Source organism: Carettochelys insculpta, chromosome 3, assembly GCF_033958435.1.
Source record: "Carettochelys insculpta isolate YL-2023 chromosome 3, ASM3395843v1, whole genome shotgun sequence".
Taxonomy (NCBI): Eukaryota; Metazoa; Chordata; order Testudines; family Carettochelyidae; genus Carettochelys; species Carettochelys insculpta.
This window is the reverse complement of record NC_134139.1, coordinates 170406136-170428593: the sequence shown is the minus strand read 5'-3', so window position 1 is coordinate 170428593 and position 22458 is coordinate 170406136. Positions and strand designations below refer to the sequence as shown.

The window sequence follows — 22458 nt, the reverse complement described above, 5'->3', positions numbered from 1 at the left end:
CTGCGTCGGGGATCTTGGCCCCGCTGTCTGCGCCGTGCTCGGCACGCTCTGCTGCGGTGCCATGCGGGTGGTCTCCCCCGGTGCCTGCAGGCCGCATGCCTGCGAGCTCTGCACCGCCGGTTCCCTGGGGGTCGGTGCCGCTAGCTGTGGTGCCGCCGGTTCTGGCGCTTGCCTGGCCGCCGCCCTGCCCATGGTGCAGGGCGGCTGTTTGATTATCGGAGGCTCAGCCTCTGCCACGTGCATCTCCGCGCTGCCGCCGCTCAGCTGTGACTGCAGCTGGGGGCTATGCGCTCCACCCGTCCCGCTCGCTGTGGCTGCCGGCAGGGATCGGGTTGGTGAAAGCTTCCTCCGTTTTTGCGCTGATGGGGTTAGGGAAGCAGCTTTCCTTTTATGGGCCCCTGCGGGTCCCTCCTGCTGAGGCCGCTCCGGCGCGTCTGGCTGGAGGGCCTTGTCAAACAGCAGCATTTTCAGCCGCATTTCTCTGTCCTTCCTTGCTCTGGCTGTGAGCTTTGCGCAGGAGGAGCATTTCTGGGTGACTTGAGATTCCCCGAGGCACCTATGCACTGACTGTGCCCATCGGAGGCCGGCATCGCTTCGCGGCATGACTCACACTTTTTGAATCCTGAAGAGGACATTGTGGTGAGTCTTTGAGTTGTTAATAGGGTACTTAGCACCTTCTCTGTGCCTGTTCCCCTCTTGGACTCAGCCTGCTGCGGCAGGAGGCCTAATGGCCTTACGTCCCCGGGCCTCCGCTGCTCCGCTTGCTACTAAGTCTGTAAAACTTTACTTTTTACTCTCTTTTCTTTCTTTTTTTGAAAACAATAACAAGCTAACTTAAGCTAAAAGACTGAAAAAGAAACTCTAAACACTTTAAAAACATTAAATACGCTAACTCTGGCCGTAGCCTGAGCGGATTCCGTCTGCAGCCGATGGCGGTTGAAGAGGAACTGGCGGGGACCGGATCGCGCACATGGCTGGGAACGCTCAAGGGAGCGGTGCGCGCCGGCGCATGCGCGGTCTGGCAGAAACTGCTGGAAAGATCCGACCTGCGGCGCCGGGGCGAGCCCAACACCTATCAGGGAGCACCCATGGGGACACTCGAGGAAGAATCTTACTTTTATCTTTATGTAGTTATTTACTAACTGCTTTCCCTGTCCGAGAATCATGACACATTTTAATATTTAAATACGTCTCTATGTTGAGAAGAACACCAGCATTAAGATGAATAAACTGTACACACCAGGCAGCATCATGGAATATTCTTGGAATTTTTCCAAAACACCCTTCAACCTCTCAATATCCTGCAAAAGTACAAGGGATTTCATCTGATGTAGAAGTGTCACATCTGAGGAAGCCATGCTGTGAGATTGAAGATGATGTAAAATCTCTTGGAAGGTATCTGAACTCATAGCTGAATCTGTGGATTTTGATTTATCTGAAAAAAGAAAGTCAAATAAATTGAGGAGCTCTCTCTTCCATGTTTGTTGAAAACTATGAATTGCTTTCACTTACAAAATGCATTACATTCTTTTTATTTATACTTCCTTAAAACCAATACCTTACTGTACTGATGTGCAGTCTACTTCTTTTAAAATATTGAAATAACATGATAGGCAGGGATATGCTGAATATGAAAAGCAAAGAAGAAGCCAGTAGGATTACCAATGAATTGTGAGCAAACCACCTCACCATCCACCTTTTCTCGAAAAAACAACTATGATTTATGATAAAGTAGGAAAGGCTATACTATAGTCAAAGCAATGTGTCTGTGTACAGTACACAAACATTTCTGTAGATATACAGTGAGAGACTCTGTTGTGAAGCATTTTGGGAAACAACTCATTATTTTATTACTACATACTAATGCTATGAAAATATATATCGTAATGTAATAAAACTAGAAAGTAAATGATTATTTCTCATATCGTGCCATTGCTTTTCCCATCTTCTCCAATTCCAGTTTGTCCCTATCATCATCTTTAGGCATGCTTGAAAAGTTCATCCTTATCACTATCTTTAGACAGGCTTCCTTTGAAGCAGGCCGGCTGATGGCTGGGGGGTGTAATCATCCTCGAGCCCAGCATTCCAAAGGGGCCTGGAGCACAGAGTGCTGCTCTGTGGGTAGCTCAGAGGAAGTGTGGAGGGGTCCAGGACTGATTGCCCCAAACCCTGCCCCTTCCACCACTGGCCATATCCCTTCGGGGGGTGGAGAGCTGGGCCTCCCTCTTACCTTGCCCTGGGGCCTGTGGCGCCTCTGGGCGATGCTGCTTTCAGGCTGCAATTACTGATTAGAAGAGCTAAGTGATGAGTTTAGATTCCTCCTAATAAATCCTTCTAATAGAATATACAGGTATAATGCAACATGGTCATTGGTAAATGATGCCGAGAGCAGAGGTTTCCAATTTTATCTAATAAATGAGGAGGGAGGTAGGGTGTTAAGGCAGCCAACAAGAGAGCGTGTGATAAAAGCAAACAGCATAATTTCAGATCTATATATAAACCCCTGTTTGCCTAACAGGCAAGTTAGTCATACTCTCATATGTAGATGTGACATCTAATCCATAAGATAGATTTGCTTTTGCCTGACAATTTCTCTTTTGTGAATAAACCAGGTCCACGCTGGTTTTACCGTCTGCTCTGCTGCTTTGGAGTCAGGGCCAATCTGTCAATCACTGACAGAATTTAGCTCTGCCTATTTTGGAAACTAACTGCTTGAACACTTTTTTGTTAGAACTGTACAGTCAACATCGCTATGGGAAAGTGAACTGGATTCCATTCTGGCTGAAGTGAATATTCAACTAAGAGTAAAATTCTACTCTGAGAGCACATTTGCGCTGGTGAGCTTCCCAGTTTAAGACCTACCCACACTAGCTCTGCTTGAGCGAGCATGCTGAAAACAGCTACATAACTGGACAGCTTGGGCTAACTTCCCAAGTATGTATTTGAGGCGTCTGGGTACGTACATAGGTCTACTTGTACATCTCCCAACTCAAATTTACACACGGTCTACCTACGACAGTGTAAATACAGAGTAATTCCATTAAAACTCTGGATTTACACAGAGGAGAATGCACTCAAATTCTAAATACAAAATCTTTATTACCGAAGACAACACATGAGCCTGAAAAAATGTGTTTGGCTCACATATTACAGGCTTCGTATACAGAGTGGAGATAGAGTTAACATCTTTTCACATGAAAACAGAGCAAATTTTATCTGGAAATTAGTAAGGAAAAAATAAATATGAATTCCCAAATTGTCATTTTTACAGTCATTTTTTCAAAGATGTTCTATAACTTACAGGTGAATTTTATGAGATTTGATGCCCAATAGCTTTGGCTTGTGATGGACATTTTATGTGAAGGCAAACTATTTAAAATTCTTCAAATAGTTTCCATCAGAAATGGCCAGGCATTTGAGTTGTGAAAAGGTGATATTATATGTCCCAGTTTTAATGGTAAGTTCTGAACCCCAACAATGTAAATAACAGTATTTTGTACTTATAAAACAAGTTCCATTCTTCATTATTCTAAATTGTTTTAGAATATGCACAGGGAAACACTTCACCCATATTTAAAATCACTTCACTCATCACAAATCCCCTTCAGAAGTGGAACCATGACAGAAGTTCCATGGAGCAATGCTTTAGGAGGAAAAGTAAAGACTATTATCCATTTAAAACAATAGGGATCTGAATTAGAATATAATAGGACATCAGCTCTAACACCATGAAAGTCTTTTGAAGGATGCTACGGCACCTTAAATGGCCATAGACTATTACAATCTCAGCTATGCCTCTCATCCACAAGATCATTAGGCCCCATTTCCTCTGGGGCTATGTCTACACTAGCACACTACGTCGAAGTAGCCTATTTCGACATAAGAACATCAAAATAGGCTACTTCGACGCGTATCGTCTACACGTCCTCCAGGGTAGGTGCCATCGATGTTCAACGTCGAAGTAGCGACGGAGAACATCGAAAGGAGCTGCCCTGGAAGGAAATGTGGAGCGTCCACACACACAAGTGCTCCCCGTCGAAATAAGGGGCCAGCACAGCCCCAAGCTGCTCCCTTAAAGGGCCCTTCCCAGTCACACTCAGCCTGCACAGCAAGAGATCCACAGAGCCGACAACCGGTTGCAGACCCTGTGCACGCAGCATGGACCCCCAGCTGCTGTTGTTGCTGCTGCAGCAGCAGCAGCAGCAGCAGCCAGAAGCCCTGGGCTAAGGGCTGCTGCATGCAGTGACCACAGAGAACCGCAGGGGCTGGAGAGAGTGTCTCTCAACCCCTCAGCTGATGGCAGCCATGGAGGACCCCGTTATTTTGAAGTAGCGGGACATGGATCGTCTATACATGACCTACTTTGACACTGAACGTCGAAGTAGGCGCTATTCCCATCTTTGGATGGAAATAGCTATTTTGACGTCTCATCACCTAATGTTGATTTCAACGTTGAAATAGCACACAGCGTGTGTAGATGTGACGCATGCTATTTTGACGTTGTGCCGGCTACTTCGAAGTAGCCGGCTAGTGTAGATGCACCCTGGGTGACTGGTGAGTTGGAAAGTCGTTGTAGCTCTACTGTTTCCACATACATGTATTCACATTTACATACGAATTAATAGTTTTTACATTCTACTTACTTATTTTCTTACATGTGCTGAAAGGGGCTTTTTTTCATATGAACATAACCAAAACTTCCATCAGTTTGGATTACATTAGACAAGTTGAGAGGGCCCTGCTAATTACAGCGACAAAAAATGGGGCCTGACATAAAAAATTTGCTTGCCCCTGATCTAGATGTTCATACCTGGGGAAAAAAATATTCAGTTTGGATGAATTAGCATTTTTACCCAAGGTTTACAACATGCATTACAGAAGGGGTAAAACAGTATTATACACATTTTAAAGAGAGGCAATCAGAGAGCTCATTTTTATATATGGGTGCCTACTTGCATACTTGGAGACCTGAAAGAGGGAACTGAGTTTTAGATGTACTAAGCACTTGTAGTCCTTACTTTCTTCAATAGACTTAAATTAGCAATGTATATAGCCCATTCTGTCTAGAAATAATAATTTTAATTTCAAACTGTAAATGTTACTGCAAAAATAGGTTAGTACATACTGTCAGAAAAATAAATTTCGTGCGTTGCCTGCAAGAAGTCCAGAATGTCATCCACTTTTTCATATATATCTTTAAAGTCAGCTCCTTCACTATTGTCCATCTCAGGTTGATACGTAAAATCCACACTGGTGGTTTTTGTTAGCAAGCCAGTTGCTCTCATCTTTTCTTTTTGTCTTTTCTTTTTCATTTTCCTCTTTTTGTTTTTGCTTATTTTTGTGCCGTCTGTCTCCTGCAACTGTAAATTATGATGTTGAAACAGAGTCTCATCCTTCCCAGGTTCTGTTTGCTCTCCATGTAAATTATCAGGATTTCCAACTGTGTTCTTTCGTTTCTTCCTACGAATGTGCCTTCTCTTGGGGTGTCCTTGAGAGTCCTCCTCTGTAGGTTTAAAGGAGGCACATTATCCACTTTTTCCCCAATTCTGGCATGTCTAGGTATCCCTAATCTTAATCGCTTTCTTCAGTGTGTCTTTCAGTATTACCTATCAATGACACATCTTGAGTCTAAGTTGGTCCAGAAAAAAGAAATCACCTCACCCACCTTGCCTTTCTAATATCCTGGGACTAACACAACCTTACAAACATACTGAATTCATCTGATGGGAAGGCCAGTGTCTCTCTCCTTCCATTGCTGATGAAAACTTTACTTAATTTGATTGGAATGAAAGGTCTCAAGACTCAGGGTCATGTTATGTATGGACCTACATGGGGCAGAGGACATACCAGCACCCCCTTCTCATGACACATGGGGGTACAACATAATGAAGGTGGCACTTCTGCTATGCTACCACTGGCGGATGACAAACAGAGTCAAGAGCCCATCTCTCTGAATACCAGCTAGTGGAACTGACCAAACCCAGAAACGGACTGCATACAATATTCTGCAAATGATTGGGGGCATTCCAGAGCTCCATCAATGTAGGGCTGTGCATTAAAGGCAGAATTTAGCTCTCAGACTTTGGCACTTTCCTTTCCTCTTCTCCATTTACAGCTCTAGCCTTGGACATCACCTTTAAGGGGAAAGACATCTAAGGTAACAATGTCCTTGACTAAAAATTGTCACTCTTTCTAACCGCCTATCTGGACTGTCATTCCCTGCCTATAACATGCTCCTTTTCCAGGTCTTATTTTTGCATACAAAACCAGAACTTTGAAATCATCCATAACACTGAACTTACCTTCTCTCTCGCTCATTCTCTCAGAATACAAGTTTTACCAACAGAATACTGCCAAAGTCTACCCTAACTTTGACTTCGAGGCTGCTGAAATCCTTATTCATGCCTAAAATAATTACCTGTATAATTAACACCAATTCTTTTCTTATGGTCTAATGTCATGCTTATTCTCAAACTTCAGGGGACCCTGAACACTATTGCCATTCCACTGTATCTTATTATACTTCATTTTCATATTCTGAATTCAACTGAAAACACATCCTGATTTTCTGTAACCTAGTTCTACACCAGTGTTACTCTGCTGAAGTCAAGGGAGTTGCTCTGCTTCATTAGACCACTGTTATGCTAGTGAATCAGGCCCACCCTGCTAGTTGTCCTACAAGCTCTGTCCATTTGCCATTCATTTGTGCCCAGGGCTGCTGCCAACAGCGAGCGGGGGTGGGGGTGGGGGCTCTGTCCAGTTCCCATTCATTTGTGCTTAGGACTACTGCCATTATGGGGAGGGGGGGGGACGCAAAAAGGGAGGAAAAGGGAAGTTGCCATGAGCCTGTCATTTCTAAGAGGCCTGGAACTCCAGCCATCACCACTGCCAAAGTAGCAGCAGCAGTGGCTGGAACTCCAGACCCCTTTGAAATGCCATGGCAGCGCTGCTCTGAGTGCTTGTGGCTGTCGGGGTGGGAGCAGCACTATAGGTAGGGGTAGCACTGACAGCTGACTGTCCTTGGCCCAGCCCCTTCCAGTCTTGGCCCTGCCCCTTCCAAGTGCAGAGCCAGGTCCCCCATCCCACCTTACCATGGGGCCCGCTCCCTCATCTGTCTCAAATTCCATTAGTTCTGAGCCACTTTTTGTCATGTAATATGCGAGACCCTCAATTCTTCTTTAGCTGATGGATGACTCACTGCAAAGAAATTTTTGATACCATCTATGAAAGAGGCTATATAAAAATAAATTTTCTGTGTTGTAGTGGTTAAATGCATACCAAAAGCTAAGTTGCACTTTGTACCTGCACTGTGAAGCATTTCATATGCATGACATTTGAGCTAAACATCTTTATGTAGGATTTGGACATATGGGATGTAGGAAAAATACCGTCTGTGTAGCCCTGGAGGAGTAAAATATAACAGCTAAAGGCAGGAATAAATGGGGGAAGAAAATATAAACAAACCACCAATGTTGCATTTTAAGATCTACTTTGGGCTTGACTGGATTAACTTTGTAATAATAGGTAAATCCTGTAATAAAATTTGATAACTTTTCTTCTTTGAAATAACTTAACCCTCTTTTTTACATAAGCACATCAGTTTCTGATAATGAAAGTAGTTGCAACCTGTTTCAGCTGCCATATGTTCCAGAACACTTTTAAGGCAGCCAGAGACCACTAAGGCTCAGAGCAGCAATTTCACACTATGGAGCCAGAAACGCCGAAAAAGCTCGAAACCATCATGAAAAAAAACACTTCAAAAGGGAGGAAAGGGTTTAATATATTAGAAATGTTGAGTCAAGTCCACAAGTTTTCCTATCCTTTGCAGCTCAGCAGGAGGTCTGCAGACAGCAGCATGAGAAGGAAGAATGAACCAGTTCTTCTCTCATATATACTGGCTCAACAATGGTGTAGTTCAATTGATTTTAGTGGAGTCACACCTAAGTTTAAACCAGTCTAAGTTAAAAGCAGAATCAGGCCCAACATTTTTTATAAGGTGTACTTAGTTCTCTTCATCTTTCTTAAGTTAAACCTCCTGTCCTCTACTCATTTCTTGTAGCTATTTTTCTGAACATCTTCCAGTATTTCTACATTATTCTGGTATTACAGGTTTTTTTTTCTTTAAAAAAAAAGAGTGAACTTTTCGCTTTTTTTGTTTACTCCATAGTACTCCATGCTGGCCAATCACAAAGCGTAGACTCAGATAAAGTACCACAAATATAATGTTCAATGAAGAAAAAAACCTCAGTATTGATAAATGAGAAGTGATGCACGCAGCAGGAGGAAATAATTTGAAAAACTCAATACTAGGTTCTTAATGAAGTGCATCAACTCAGGAAAAAGACCTGGCCGCCCATGTGGACAGCTCAATAAAGATCTTTGATCTCTGCGCATCACTGACCAAAAAAGTAAACAAAACATAAGGATGGATAAGATAATCAAGAAAATATTATAAATCAACTGTATAAATCAATAGCACTCCTTTATCTGCAGTACTGTATTCATTTCTGATCAACTCATTTCCATCAACAGACAGCAAACTAGAGGGGAATTAGGACATAGTAACACAGATGATCAAAAACTACCTTACAAAGAGAGTCGGAAAAGAGTAAGCCTATTTACATTTGCGCTCAGATAATAAAAGAGGATCTGACAAAATATATATAAAATACTAAAGGAATCATAGGGAGAAGTTAAAGCATTTTACATAATACAAGAACAAGGGAACAATCAATGAAATTGAAGGATGGCAAATTCAAAATGGAAAAAAGTAAGCACTGATCTCTCTCAAGTATTATGTCAAATCCAAATGTTGATCTCTTGCACCACATATCAGTTTGAAAGCTTCTCAGATTCTTAGAGAAACTGAAGCAACGAAGTTTGCTGTAATAATAATTTATTGTTATTGATTTAAGAAGTGTGTTAATTTTGAGATATGAGTATGCTCTGAGAAGTCATATTGCATAAGCAATTCTAATAAGAACATGTTAAAATGTAGTCAAATAGAATATAACCATAAAACATCACAAACACTTCTGACTGAAATAAAGGTCTCAACTGATTAATATTCATTAGGATGAATGGATTTGTTTACTCAATATTCATGCACTTGCAAGCCCAGTTTAAGTCTTCAAGGAAAAATAGAAATTATGATAATAATAATAATGCTTTACTCTCATATATTGACTTCATTTATTAATTGATATTGTTATGCATCTATCCGATGGCATAAACACAAACTTGCATTTAAAGTGCACACAACAGACTTGACAAATAATCCCCATTTCTGCATCGTCTCTCTGGCCAAACCGTAAGGGGAAACTCAGTGCTAGCAACTGAAAAGATGAGTCTTGTACTGTCTTTGATGAGCCAAACAGCTGAGTAACTTCAGCTGAAACACCTAACCTTCACTCCCACATGGAGACTGAGTAAAAGACAGTAGTTGGCTTCAGTCACTAGGAAAAAAGGTGGTGCCAAAGCAGAGTTGTCAATTTTCTACTTGCACAAAACTGAACACCTTCACCCTCTTCAAGGCCCCACCCCTTCTCTGAGGCCATCCCCTCTGTTGCTCACTCCTTCCACTCTCCCTCATTTGCTTATTCTCACTGGGTTGGCCCAGTGGGTTGGAATATGGGTGTAATAGGACAGGGTTTCTGGGTATAGCTAGAGAAATCAATCCAGGGTATCTTTGCTTAAAACTGGGCTATTTACAGCCCCAGGCTGGGATTTCCTTCTAAGGCAAATCCAATCAGCCACAAAAAATACCTCTGCCAGCCCCACTGGCAAGCCAGAAGCCACACAAACAAACCCACAGACTTCCCAACTGTTATACCAGCCCAGACCAACAACCCCCAATTATTAAACTTATTTCACCAAATCCATACAGATTCTTCTGGGCCACAGAAGGTCCAGCCACAGTTACTGGTCAGTATATACTTGGATCTTACCCAAAACAGCATGCTTACCAATCCTTCAGATCTAAACTGAAAGGTTTTTTAATAAAAGAGAAAGAACAGGGTTAGAAAAAAAATTGTTGAAGAAATACTTTACATACATTAATTATAGCTATTGATGCAGGCCACCAATGTTATTTGCTGGAAGTCCATTTCAGGTTACATAGTTACAGTTACTGGAGAAACACAGATCTGGCCAGCTGGAGTTAGCATGTTGGGGCATGGATCCTTGGAATGGGGACAACAGCCATCTATCCCCAAGATGGACACTTCTAGGTCCACCCCATGGTTCGCTTTTGTGTCCAGGGACCAAATCCTTTCTTCTTCCCATCAGGCCCTTGAGAGTCAATGTCACTTGAACCAGGTGATCCACCGTGGCAAAATGCCGTTGATTGCTGGTTTTGTCAGCATGCCCCAGACATTAACATGGGAGGTGGAATCTATCTCTGGGCATCTGATTTCAGTTCCTTTGCTCAGACCATGTCACCTGACCAGTGGGCTGCATTCCACTGACAAGTCCTAAGTTTCCAAAATGTGGATTCGACTGCCTGAGCATCACGTTTCCATCCCATTGTTAAGCCCAATATCCTGGCTGGGGCTGAGTTCACACCTCCTAATGTGAAGCTTAGCACTAGAACATTTTCTAACACAGCTACATAGATAAAACACATAACTTTACCTACCAATATGAAACAGACATATAAGTAGCATACACACATTCAGGACATTCTCAGCTTTCATTAGACACTTCACATGGCCCCTCCCCAGCACAATATTTGGGGCCAACAGATACACTGGGTGCATAAAATGGCTTCCATATTTAATATAAAAATCCAGTCACATGACAATGTGAGGGGGTGCAGGTTCCAGGGTGGGCCAGATATGCATGCGGGGGGTGGGGGGGGGGCTCCTGGCTGAGACAGTAAGATGTGAGAGAGAGTGAGGATAGTCTATAAAATCATGACTGGTTTAGAGAAAAGAGAAGGAAATGTTATTTTTTTCCTTCCCATAACATCAAAACTAGGGTTCACAAAATAAAATCAACAGTCAGGAGGATTAAAACAAAGAAAGAAAAGTATTTCTACACACAAGGCATAGTCAATCCGTGAACTCTTTTTCAGAGGATGTTATGAAGGTCAAGGTTATAACAGGATTCAAAGAAGAACTCGGTAAATTCATGGAGGACAGGCCAGTAAATGGCTAGTAGCCAGCGTGGGCAGGTACGGTGTCCCTAGCCTCTGTCTGCTAGAAGCTGGGACAGAATGACAGGAGGTATATCACTTGATGATTACCTGTCCTCTTCATTCCCTCTTGGCACATAGCACTGGCCACTTTCTGAAGACAGGATACTAGGCTTGATCGACTTTTTGTCTGATCTAGTACGGATGGTCTTACATTTTTTATGCATGTCTCCAGTTGGGGAAGTGGGCTCTGGTATGGGGCCAGAGATGAGGGGCTTGGGGTACAGGGGAAAGCTTTGGGTTGGAGCCAAGGGGTTCAGAGCATGGGAAGGGGCTCTGAGCTGAGGCAGGGGGTAGGACTGTGGGTGAGGGCACAGACTCTGGGTTGGGACACATGGGTTCTAGAGTGGGGCCAGAAATGAGGGATTCAGGAGATGGGAGAGGGCTCTGGGCTAGGGCACAGAGACTACACAAGCTGTGGCAGAGGCGTGGACTCTGGGGTGGGGATGAAGGGTTTGGGTTGCAGGAGAGTGCTCCAGGCCAGGACTGATGGATTCAAAAGGCAGGAGGGGGATCAGAGTTGGGGCAGAGATCTCAGTGGGCAGCGTGCAGAGCCCGTTGGCTGCTCCTATGCTGGTTCTGGCAGCTGCATGGAGCCAGAGTAGGCCGAGACTGCCATAAGTCTCAGCTGGACTTTTAACAGCCTAGTTGGTGGTACTGACCAGTGGCAACAATGCCCCTTTTCAAGCAGGCATTTCAATCAAAAACTGGACTCCTGGGAACACTATGTCTAAAGTAGATGGGCCCTACACCATGTAGGGTCAGATTTTAGGGCTCCCACCAACTTTAACGCAAGTATGGGTGCTCACTACTTCTGAAAATCAGACCAGCAGACCTTCACAGATTAGAGTCAACAACCCTCCAAATTAATAAGCCACTGCAGTGCACAGAGCACAGGTTTAGAGGGAGATTTTCAAAGGCACAGAGTAGATTTTCAAAGGCACAAACTCACCTCCCGCTGCATAGACAGACATGCCCAAATTGAGTAGAGCTGTAGAAAGGTAGGGACAAGTGTAATGTCTGAAGAAATATAGTTCTTGTACATAACAAGTTAATGACAAGATTATTTTAAAGTGCATTGTTAGTGATGAACATGGGGACTGTCACAGTTGACTGGACCATATTTGCTTAGAGACTTCCTAACTCACACAGGCTATGTCTACACTAGCCAAAAACTTCAAAATTGCCATGCAAATGACCATTTTGAAGTTTACTAATGAAGGGCTGAAATACATATTCAACACCTCATTAGCATGCAGGCGGCCGCGACACTTTGAAATTGACGCAGCTCGCCGCCTCACGGCTCGTCCAAACGGGGCTCCTTTTTGAAACGACCCCGGCTACTTCGAAGTGCCGCAGCTGCCCGCATGCTAACAAGGTGCTGAATATGTATTTCAGTGCTTCATTAGTAAACTTCGAAATGGCCATTTGCATGGCCATTTCGAAGTTTTTGGCTAGCATAGACACAGCCACAATGTTTTCTTTGGAAGATGTCTGTGAATAGGCAACAGGTGTAAGAGGTCAGAGGAGGATTAGGCTCCTCAAACAGCTGGACCACTGCCTTTGAAGTGTGCTGCCAGCACAAGGGTGGGTGCTCCAGCTATGGCCCCATCCACACTGTGCTCCAGGACCTGCTCCTGCTCATACCCTTCATGCCCCGAATTCCTGTCATCTCTCCATCTCTTCCCATCTCCACTCCACCTACAAAGGAGCCTGTCAGGAGGGGGAGAGGAGGCATGAGTGGTAGGTTAGGTATGCCAGGGCCAGAGACATGAGAATGGTGAGTGGCTGGTGAGCAGGAGAGGGTCTGGGGTGGGGGACTGAAGAAGCATGAATGGCAGGGAGCCTTAGGGAAGGTGCCAAGCAGGGCCAGGGTTGGAGCATGGTGAGGCTTCAAGGGGAGGAGACAAAGCAGGGGCAGGCCTCTGAGCAAGGCCAAGGTCTGGACACACCCAGCTTACCCAAGTAGAGGAGTCACACACCACCCATGTGTAAAAGGTATTTATATTCAGAGAATGGAATTCATCTTCTTGTGCTCAAATAAATCATTTGTCTCTCTTTATTTTCCACCTATTTTAAGCTTTTTTCCCCTTCCCTGTCATTATATATTTTCCATGGTGCACCAAGCAGTCACTATAGATGAATTTCATTTTGGTTTAGGTTGTTTGAGATAGGAAAAGATATGCTATTTTTGGTGCAACTTAAAATGATATCAGCAGGCTGTAACTTGTCCAAGAGAGAAAAACAGTGGCTAGCAAATGCACTGAAACTTATGGTGCTTGGAAAATAATGATTCAGACAAAAATCTCAAAAGCATACCACTAAAAATTGTCATTTTTTTAGTCTCCCAATTTTCTGAAACAAAGTTTTAATGGTTTTACTCATAAGTAATTTTTTTGGTTCTGAAAAAGATAACGAAAGCTTATAAGTTGTACAGGTCAAAGACCATTGCATATCTGTTCACTGTGTAACCCTGGCATCTTAACACTACCGTAAAAATGAATAATAATAAAATAGAAATCTCTGCTCTCTATGACAAACTAACTTTTCCATCCTGAAAGACTGAACAGGCTTGTATGAGACAAGCTCTTCATGGTTTTATGAAGTTGAAAGCCAAAAAGTACCAACAGATCATGTATTTTCAATTCCTGTCACAGACCACTAAATTTCACCCAGTTACTCTGGTACTGAGCCCAATAATTTGTACATGTGACTCAAGAGTATCATCAGAATGGCATCCCATCCTGATAGCAAGACATCAAGAGACAGAGAACTGACAGTTTTCCTTGCTTGTTTCTCTCCATGGTTAATCATCTGTACTGCTAAAACAGCATCCTATTTCTAACTTGTATTCATCTAGCTTCAGCTGTCAGCCATTGGTTCATGTTATATGTCCTTACTTCATGCACACATGGCCTGAAGTAATCCAGAGACTGCAGAGAGCTCCCACTGATGAATTTGTTTTCCCTAGTGGTATCCATACCCAATACATGAAAGCCCCATTCAAAAGCATATTGAAGTCACTTAAAAGAAACTCACTGACTTTCAGAGATTTGCGATGAGGACTGTTGGTATGTTATGTGGGGACTTTGGTAACAGAAAGCATTTTTACTTAGTCACTATGGACACCGTCACCACCACCACCACTCTGATGTACAATCTGGATATCCTCTTCAACTCAGATCTCTCTCTAGGTCAAGGACTCCTCTGCCCTACACTTTTCTTTTTTTTTTGGTCTCAAAGTGCAGACAACAACTTTTATTGGGAGCCACACTAACAAATCTCTCTCTCTCTGTTCCTACCTTTTGCAGCTCTTCAGCAAGAGTCTGCTCCAGGGAACCTGGATCAGGAATTCAGCAGCTACCTGCGGAACTCCAGGCTCTCAATGCCCTGGTTGGGTGGAAGAGGGGAGATGCTCAGGGAGTGACCTGGTGACTAAACTCACCATTGGCTTCCACTGACAAAAGCTGCCTATGAAACCTTGCACACAGACCTTGTGTGTCCTCAGAGTTGCTGCCTCGAGCCCCCGAGGAAGCTGTGCAATGCAGGACACGGATTCCCAGTGGTGACACCAGGACAAACACCAAGGTGGAGCAGCTCACTGCTCTTGATAACAATTATTCAGGATATTTATAATTGGGAGTGCATGTGGACGTTGGTTACACTAAGTTCTTTTACTTTGTCACTGTGGACACCGACACCACCACTCTGCTGAGTGCTGAAAGAAAGGGTCGCCTCCTTGCCTCACCAATCTCTGCCCATGCTTTGGAGCCTGTCGGCAAAAAAACCTGCTAGTAGCTGCAGGTAATCATGAGAGCTGGGTTTGAGAAATGCTGCTCCAGGTCTGCATATACAGGCTACATCTAAAATGTGCAGATTCTTTCTGAGTAACAGCTCTAGGATGTGGCCTTTATCCATCCACAAGGCTAAAACTCTCATTCAAGATCTCATTGCATCAAGTCTTGATTACCACACATCTTTTTCTCTGGCCCTCACACATGCAATCTTCCCATGCTCAGATCCATTCAAAATGCTCCTGCAAAGATATTTTTCCTATCCTGTCACTTTGACCATGGGACTTCTCTTTTTGCAATTCTCCACAGACAACTCCTTCTCCATCACAAAAAACTGCTTGTCTTACTTCTGAAAGCCCTTCACAGGCAACTGTCTTTTCCCCACTAATTGTTCATTTCTGACTGAGATGTTGACTCCCACCTCCAATTAGTCCAGGGTACCAGCCTCTATCACCCATGCATTACATTTTTAAACAAGCATCTTCATACTTTCTCCCACATTACTCCTCACGCTTGAAAGGAGATTCTCATAAACATTCACAAAAATAATTCATTATCCTCCTTCAAAACTTTCCTTTACTATGATGGTTATAAAAATCTGACAAAGTTCAGCCTGTTATGTTGACCAATGATAGTCTTTGTGTCTCCATTTGTTCTTCCTAGGTTTATAATAGGTTTATATTGGTTATTTCCAGGTTTATATAGCTTTATACAGCAATTACATAGCTAGAATTGATTTATCTGCAGTTCACTAACCTGACCATACTCACTAAGGAAAGTCAACAGGAGAGTTTCTCTTGCAAGTGTGAGGAGTACAGAGGTCGACTGCTGACCTGATTGGTCAATTTCGCATGTCTCCACCAGGGGGCGTGCGAAATCGAACCCAGATGATTGACCCTGAGCAGGTCAATCTTCCACGTAATGTAAATGTAGCCTTAGGTTCTAAGCTTTTTTGAGGGGGAAAGAGAAGTTACTCACCTGTAGTAACGATGGTTCTTCGAGATGTGTCCCCGTGGGTGCTCCACAATACGTGTCGGGCTCACCCGGCGCCGCAGATCGGAAATCTTCCAGCAGTTTCTCCTGGATCACGCATACGCTGGCGCACGCTGCCCCCCTGCACACCCCCGGCTGCATGCACGATCCAGTCCCCGCCAGTTCCTTGACCAACCGCCTCGGATGCTCCTGAAACACACTAGACAGAGATCCAAAGCGGGGAGGAAGGGTGGGTGGTGGAGCACCCATGGGGACACATCTCGAAGAACCATCGTTATTACGGTGAGTAACTTCTCTTTCTTCTTCGAGTGGTCCCGGTGGGGGCTGCACAATAGGTGACTACCCAGCAGTAACCCAAGATAGGAGGTGGGTAATCGGTTTATGTGCAGCTTGCCCCCGAGAGGACTGCTGTCGAGAGATGGGTATCCTCTTCGAATACCCGAGGCAGGGCATAATGCTCGGCAAAGGTGTCGTAGGATGACCAGGTCGCCACTCTACAGATGTCTTTTAACGCGATGCCCTTGAAGAAGGCTGTTGACGCCGCCACTGCCCTGGTGGAGTGAGCCCTGGGCGGGGCCAGCAGAGGAGCATTTTGAAGCTCGTAACACATTTTTATACAGGACACAACGTGCTTTGAGATTCTCTGTGAAGAGAGACCTTCTCCTTTTGACCTGGGAGCGAGAGAGACTAGGAGCCTGTCCATTTTCCGGAAGGACTTAGTTCCGTCTACGTAGAAAGCCAATGCCCTCCTCACATCCAGGAGATGCAGGCATGCCTCCTTGCCGGAGCTGTGAGGCTTCGGGTAAAACGAGGGTAAAACTATTGGCTCGTTAAGATTGGACTCTGAAGAGACTTTTGGAACAAAGGCTGGGTGCAGCCTTAAGCTTACCGCCTCCTTTGAGAATACTGTGCAGTGCGGCGTTGCCATCACTGCCGCGAGCTCACTCACCCTGCGGGCTGACATAGTTGCAAGGAGGAAGGTTGTTTTTATCGTAAGGAGACGTATGGGAACTGTGGCTAATGGTTCAAAAGGTGGACCCGATAGCGTGCTGAGCACCAAGTTCAAATTCCACGATGGTGGAAGCGGTTTCCGAGGGGGGTACGGGTTTACCAGCCCCTTCAAGAACCTGGTAACGATAGGATGGGCGAATACCATGGGCCCTTCCTCTGTATGCTGAAAGCCTGATATAGCAGCAAGGTGGACCTTTAGCGAGGATAGAGAAAGCCCGCCTCTCTTGAGGTCCAATAAGTATTCTAGTATTACAGGTATAGGAACGTCAAGGGGAGCTAACTGCTTGGCGGAACACCAGGCTGTGAATCGAGTCCATTTCTGCTTGTAAGTCCTCCTGGTGGAGGTCCTTTGGCTACGTTCCAGGACTTCTTGTACTCCCTCCGTACACATGCTCTTTAAGGAGCTGAGCCATGGATTAGCCATGCTTGTAGGTGCAGACCCTGAGGGTGCGGGTGCACTATGGACCCCTGAGCCTGCGTGAGTAAGTCCAGCGCCACTGGTAGAGGGAGCGGTGGGCGGTCCGACATGCGCAGAAGCAAGGGAAACCATTGCTGCCGATCCCAAGCGGGATTATGAGTATCATGCAAGCTCCCTCCCTTCTGGCTTTGTGCAAGACCTTGTGGATAAGCGCTGCGGGGGAAACGCGTAAAGTAGGGAGCCCCTCCATGAAAACATGAATGCGTCCCCCAGGGACCCCCCGCCCCACTCCTGCCCTGGAGCAGTACTGGGGATGCTTTTTGTTGTACTGGGTGGCAAACAGATCGATCTGGGGAAAACCCCCATGTACCAAAAATGCGCTGTAGCAGATCAGAGCAGATCTGCCATTCGTGTGTGATTGCGAAGCGCCTGCTCAGCTGATCTGCTTTCACGGTGTGAGCGCCCAGCAAGTACAAGGCTTTCAATGTTATGTTGTTGGCGATGCACCAATTCTACAATCGGACTGCTTCCGCACATAGGGCACGGGATCGTGCTCCTCCTTGTTGATTGATGTAAAACATAGTGGAGGTATTGTCGGTACTGAATCCAAACTACTTTGCCATGTAGGTAATCTCAAAAATGTTTGCAGGCGTTGAACACTGCTCTGAGCTCCAGTATGGTTATGTGCAGTGTCTGTTCCGCAGGGGACCATAGCCCTTGCGTTACCTTGTCGCCGATGTGCGCTCCCCATCCTATGCAGGAGGTGTCGGTAGTAAGAAAAATAGAAATTTGTGGTTGGTGAAAAGGCACCCCCACTAGCAGATTCTCAGGGTTTTCCCACCACACCAGGGATCTGCGCACCTCTGCTGTGGGCGACACCACCCTGTGGACAGTGTGGGATGCCGGTTTGTAAACGCTCGCCAGCCAATGCTGCAGGCTTCACATGTGCAACCTGGCATTCTGTACCACAAACGTCGCTGCCACCATGTGGCCCAGCAGCTGTAAGCACGTTAAGACTGGCAGCGTGGGGCTGTATGTGATGACTTGCACCAGCAAACTGATGGCGCGGAAGCGGGCGTCGGGTAGGTACACCCTTGCTGTGATAGAGTTTATGCGTGCCCCTATGAACTCTATATGTTGTGTGGGTTCGGACTTTGACTTTGCGAGGTTGATGACTAGGCCCAGCGAAGAAAAACGTGTCCGCTGTGACGTGTATCATGCGTGAGACCTCTGCCTTCAAGGCCCCTTTTAGCAGGCAGTCGCCCAGATATGGGAAAAATAAACACCCCCTGTCTGTGCAGGTAGGCTGACACCACTGCCAGGGTTTTGGTAAAGACGCTGGGGGCTGAGGAGAGGCCGAACGGAAGAACCCTGTGCTGGAAGCGCTCCTGGCCGACCGTGAAGCAGAGGAAGCGTCTGTGTGCCGGGTGGATTGTTATATGAAAGTAAGCATCTTGTAAGTCGAGTGCTGCAACCCAGTCTCCATCGTCCAATGCCATGAGTATCAAGGCAACTGTGATCATCCGAAAACGTTGCTTGCGCAAGTAATGGTTGAGGCCCCGAAGATCTAAGATGAGCCTCCAGTCTCCTGTTTTCTTCTCTGGTAGGAAGTAGTGTGAATAAAAACCTACCCCTGGAATTATTCCAGCACTCTTTCCACCGCCCCTATGAACATAAGGTGATTCACCTTCTGCTTGAGCCTCGCCTCATGCCAGCGTCCCTGAGGTGAGGCCTGGTGGGAGGCTTCGTAGGTGGAAGTGACTGGAAGGGGATCGCATAACCCGTGGCTATGATCTCCAGCACCCATTTGTCTGTGGTGATCTTTTGCCATTGGGAGTGGAACGGTCTGAGGCGATGATGGAACATGAGATGAGAGTGGCATCAAGCGAGGGTGTTGATAGTGTAGCCCCCGACATACCCGTCAAACTTGTTGCCTTTGGGCCTGACCCGAGGGCGCACAGCTTTGTTGAGAACATCACCTAGGAGTTCTGTACTGTTGCTGCTGTTGATAGCGCCCTTGGCCGTAGCCCCATTGATATTGCGCACGCTGTGGTTGGTACAGGTAGCATCTTTGCTGAGGGTAAAATTTTTCCCTCCTGTATGTGGAAGTATAAATGCCCAAGGCTCTAAGTGTAGCTCTCGAGTCCTTACTGGAGTGAGGGACCGAGTCAGTTGAGTCTGCAAACAGCTTTTGTGTATCAAAGAGAAGTTCCACGATCTTCGCCTGTAGGTCCCTCAGGATACCCGACGTCTGGGGCCAGGATTCTCTACGCATGACCACTGCTGTAGCCGTTTGACGTGCCACTGCGTCTGCCACGTCCAGGGCAATCTGGACTCCCGTCTGCGATGCTGCGTAGCCCTCTTGAACAATCGCTTTAACACCGGCTTTTTTTCTTCAGGAAGTGAATCCATGAGGGGAGCAGGCCTGGAGTAATTATCAAAATTATGGTTTGCCAGGTATGCCGCATAATTTGCCATTCTCAATAGCAGGGTAGAAGAGGAATATACCTCCCTGCCAAACAGCTCTAGCTTCTTACCATCTTCGTCCGATCCCCCCGATTTGTACTGAGAAGCCTTTGACCTCTGCTGGGACGACTCGACCACCAAAGAATTTGGTTGTGGGTGACTGAAGAGGAACTCCATGCCCTTTGCTGGGATGAAGTACTTCTTATCCGCTCTCTTGTTTGTAGGCGGAACAGAGGCCGGAGTCTGCCATATAGTAGCGGCTGACTCCAGAATGGCTTCGTCCAGCGGAATAGCAATTTTGGATGAAGCCGGGGGTCTCAGATTTTCCAGGAGTTTGTGATGTTTCTCCTGCACCTCTGCCATTTGAATGTCTTGCGTGAAGCCACCCTTTTAAACAGCTCCTGAAACTGTTTAAGGTCATCCGGGGCAGACACATCCCCGGGGGCCATGGCCTCGTCTGGGGAGGATGAGGAGGAACCACTAGGGTAAACCTCCCTCGAACCCTCGGGCTCCTGCGGTCGATGATACACTTGCTCGCTGGAGGATTGTGAAGGAAAGTCTCGGGGTTCTAAAATTAACTCCCCTTGAGACAACTGTGTTTCCGTCCCCGATCGGGAGTGCTCATGGGGGTATTGAGCGGCCGGGGGGGGACCTGCCCCTGGGTATAGGCCTGTGGTGTCTGTGTCCAGCATGATAAGGACGACCACGGCAGCATGGGCAAGGGTCCGGGGATGGAGACCTAGACCACTCACGGGGTGTGTACCCCTGATGTCTGGGAGAGCAAGACCTCCGCGACGACACAGATAGAGGTGAAACCGGCTTGTGATAGTACTCCAGGGGATCCAATCCCAGAAATGGTGAAGGTGGCCCAAGCCATGGTGACATTGGTTGGAGGAACGGAGGAGGTGGTTCCGGATGGGCCGGTGGAGACACAGGCCTTCGGTGCGGCGTGTGTATCACAGGGGGAGGGCTTGGTGCTAACAGCAGCGCAGCCCTGTCCGGAGATGGACTGCGGTGCCAGGCTTTTGATTTTGCCTTGCCCCTCCCCTGCAGGGCCGGCACCGCCCCCTCCCGTGCCGGGGATCTTGGCCCTGCTGTCAGCGCCACGCTCGGCACCGTCAGCTGTGGTGCTGCGTGGGTATCCTCCTCCGGTGCCTGCAGGCTCCATGCCTGGCGCCCCTGCACCATTGGTGCCGCAGGGGCCAGTGCCGCCTGTGGCAGTGCTGCTGGGTCCGGCACTTGCCTCGCTGACGCTCTAGGCGCTGTGTGTGCCGGCTGTTGTATAACCGGAGGCTCAGCCTCTGCCACGTGCGCTGCCGCTTGCCTGAGTATGTGGCTGGGGGCTGTGTGCTCTGCTCGTCCTGCTCGCTGCAAACGCTGGCAAGGATTGAGCCAGGGAGAGTTTCCTCCGTTTCTGCACCGAGGGGGTCAGAGAAAACTGCCCTCCTCTTATGCAACCCAGAGGGCCTTTCTGGGTGAGGCTTCTCCGGCAAGTCCGGCTGGAGAGCCTTATCAACAAGAGCATTTTACGCCTCATCGCTCTGTCCTTCCTGGCCCTGGCTGTGAGCTTAGCACAGTGAGAACACTTCTGGGTAGCCCGTGATTCCCCCAGGCATCAGATGCATTCGCTATGCCCCACGGAGGCCGGTATAGCTTCATGGCATGACTCTCACTTTTTAAAACCTGAAGAGGCCATTGCAGTGAGTCCTTTACTGTTAATAGGGTACTTAGCACTTAATCTGTGCCTTTTTACCCAAATAGTGATTACCGGCCTGTGGGGCAGCAGGCGGCCTAAATGGCCTTCACGTCCGCTCTTCTCTCCTCCGCTCCTCTCTCTCTCTCTCTCTCTTTTTTTTTTTTTTGCTTCATAACCAAAAACAACAAATGACACGTAGAAAAAATCCACTATTTAATCTGACTCTGGCCTTAGCCTGAGTGGATTCTGTCTGCAGCCAATGGCAGTTGAGAAGGAACTGGCGGGGACTGGATTGCGCATATCACCATGGATGCAGAGGGGGGCGGCGCACACCAGTGCATGCGTGATCCAGGAGAAACTGCTAGAAGATTTCCGATCTGTGGCGCCGGGCGAGCCCAACACCTATTGTGGAGCACCCACGGGGAACACTCGAAGAAGAAATGTCTTTTTGCTTCTATGAGATGTGTATCTCTCCTTGTACAGTGCCTAGCACAATGGGTCCTACCTCATGATTTGAGGTCCTTGGTGTAATACAAATGATACACTTAAAAATATTAATTACCCTGTCTCTTGAAGCTTGGCAACTCAGTGGCCTCATTTTTAAACGTAAGTAACTCAAATGCTTAATGATCTCCATCTATTTTAATTTTACATTAGGTTTTATGCATTTTGGCTTTTCTTGACTGGCCTCCAACCAGGACCTTTCAATCATTCATCTTCACATTCAGACTCTAGCCAGCACTTCCTAGACTCTCTCAGTAACACCATTTGTAATGACTATTTCAACACAAAAGGGATGTCTGTAGTGGAAGCTGAAAGTGTAATTGTAACACAGATGGACAAATTTGTGCTAGTTTTCATGTAGCTAGCACAGGTAACAACATGG

General features: G+C 46.3%; 1 protein-coding gene across 4 annotated transcripts in view; it reads right to left on the bottom strand.

Annotated features, from left to right (window-relative positions):
- Positions 1-22458, bottom strand: part of ERICH1 (glutamate rich 1) — a 141994-nt gene that overhangs the window by 32149 nt on the left and 87387 nt on the right. For all 4 annotated transcript variants that reach the window (XR_012645110.1, XR_012645109.1, XR_012645111.1 and 1 more), the window contains exons 4-5: positions 5126-5503; positions 1241-1435 (exon numbers count right to left, since the gene is read on the bottom strand). Coding sequence is in view for 1 of the 4 variants with exons in the window: in XM_074991201.1 (XP_074847302.1) it covers positions 1241-1435; positions 5126-5503 (573 nt within the window). In the remaining 3 variants the exon portion in view is untranslated. The remainder of the gene's footprint in view (positions 1-1240; positions 1436-5125; positions 5504-22458) is intronic.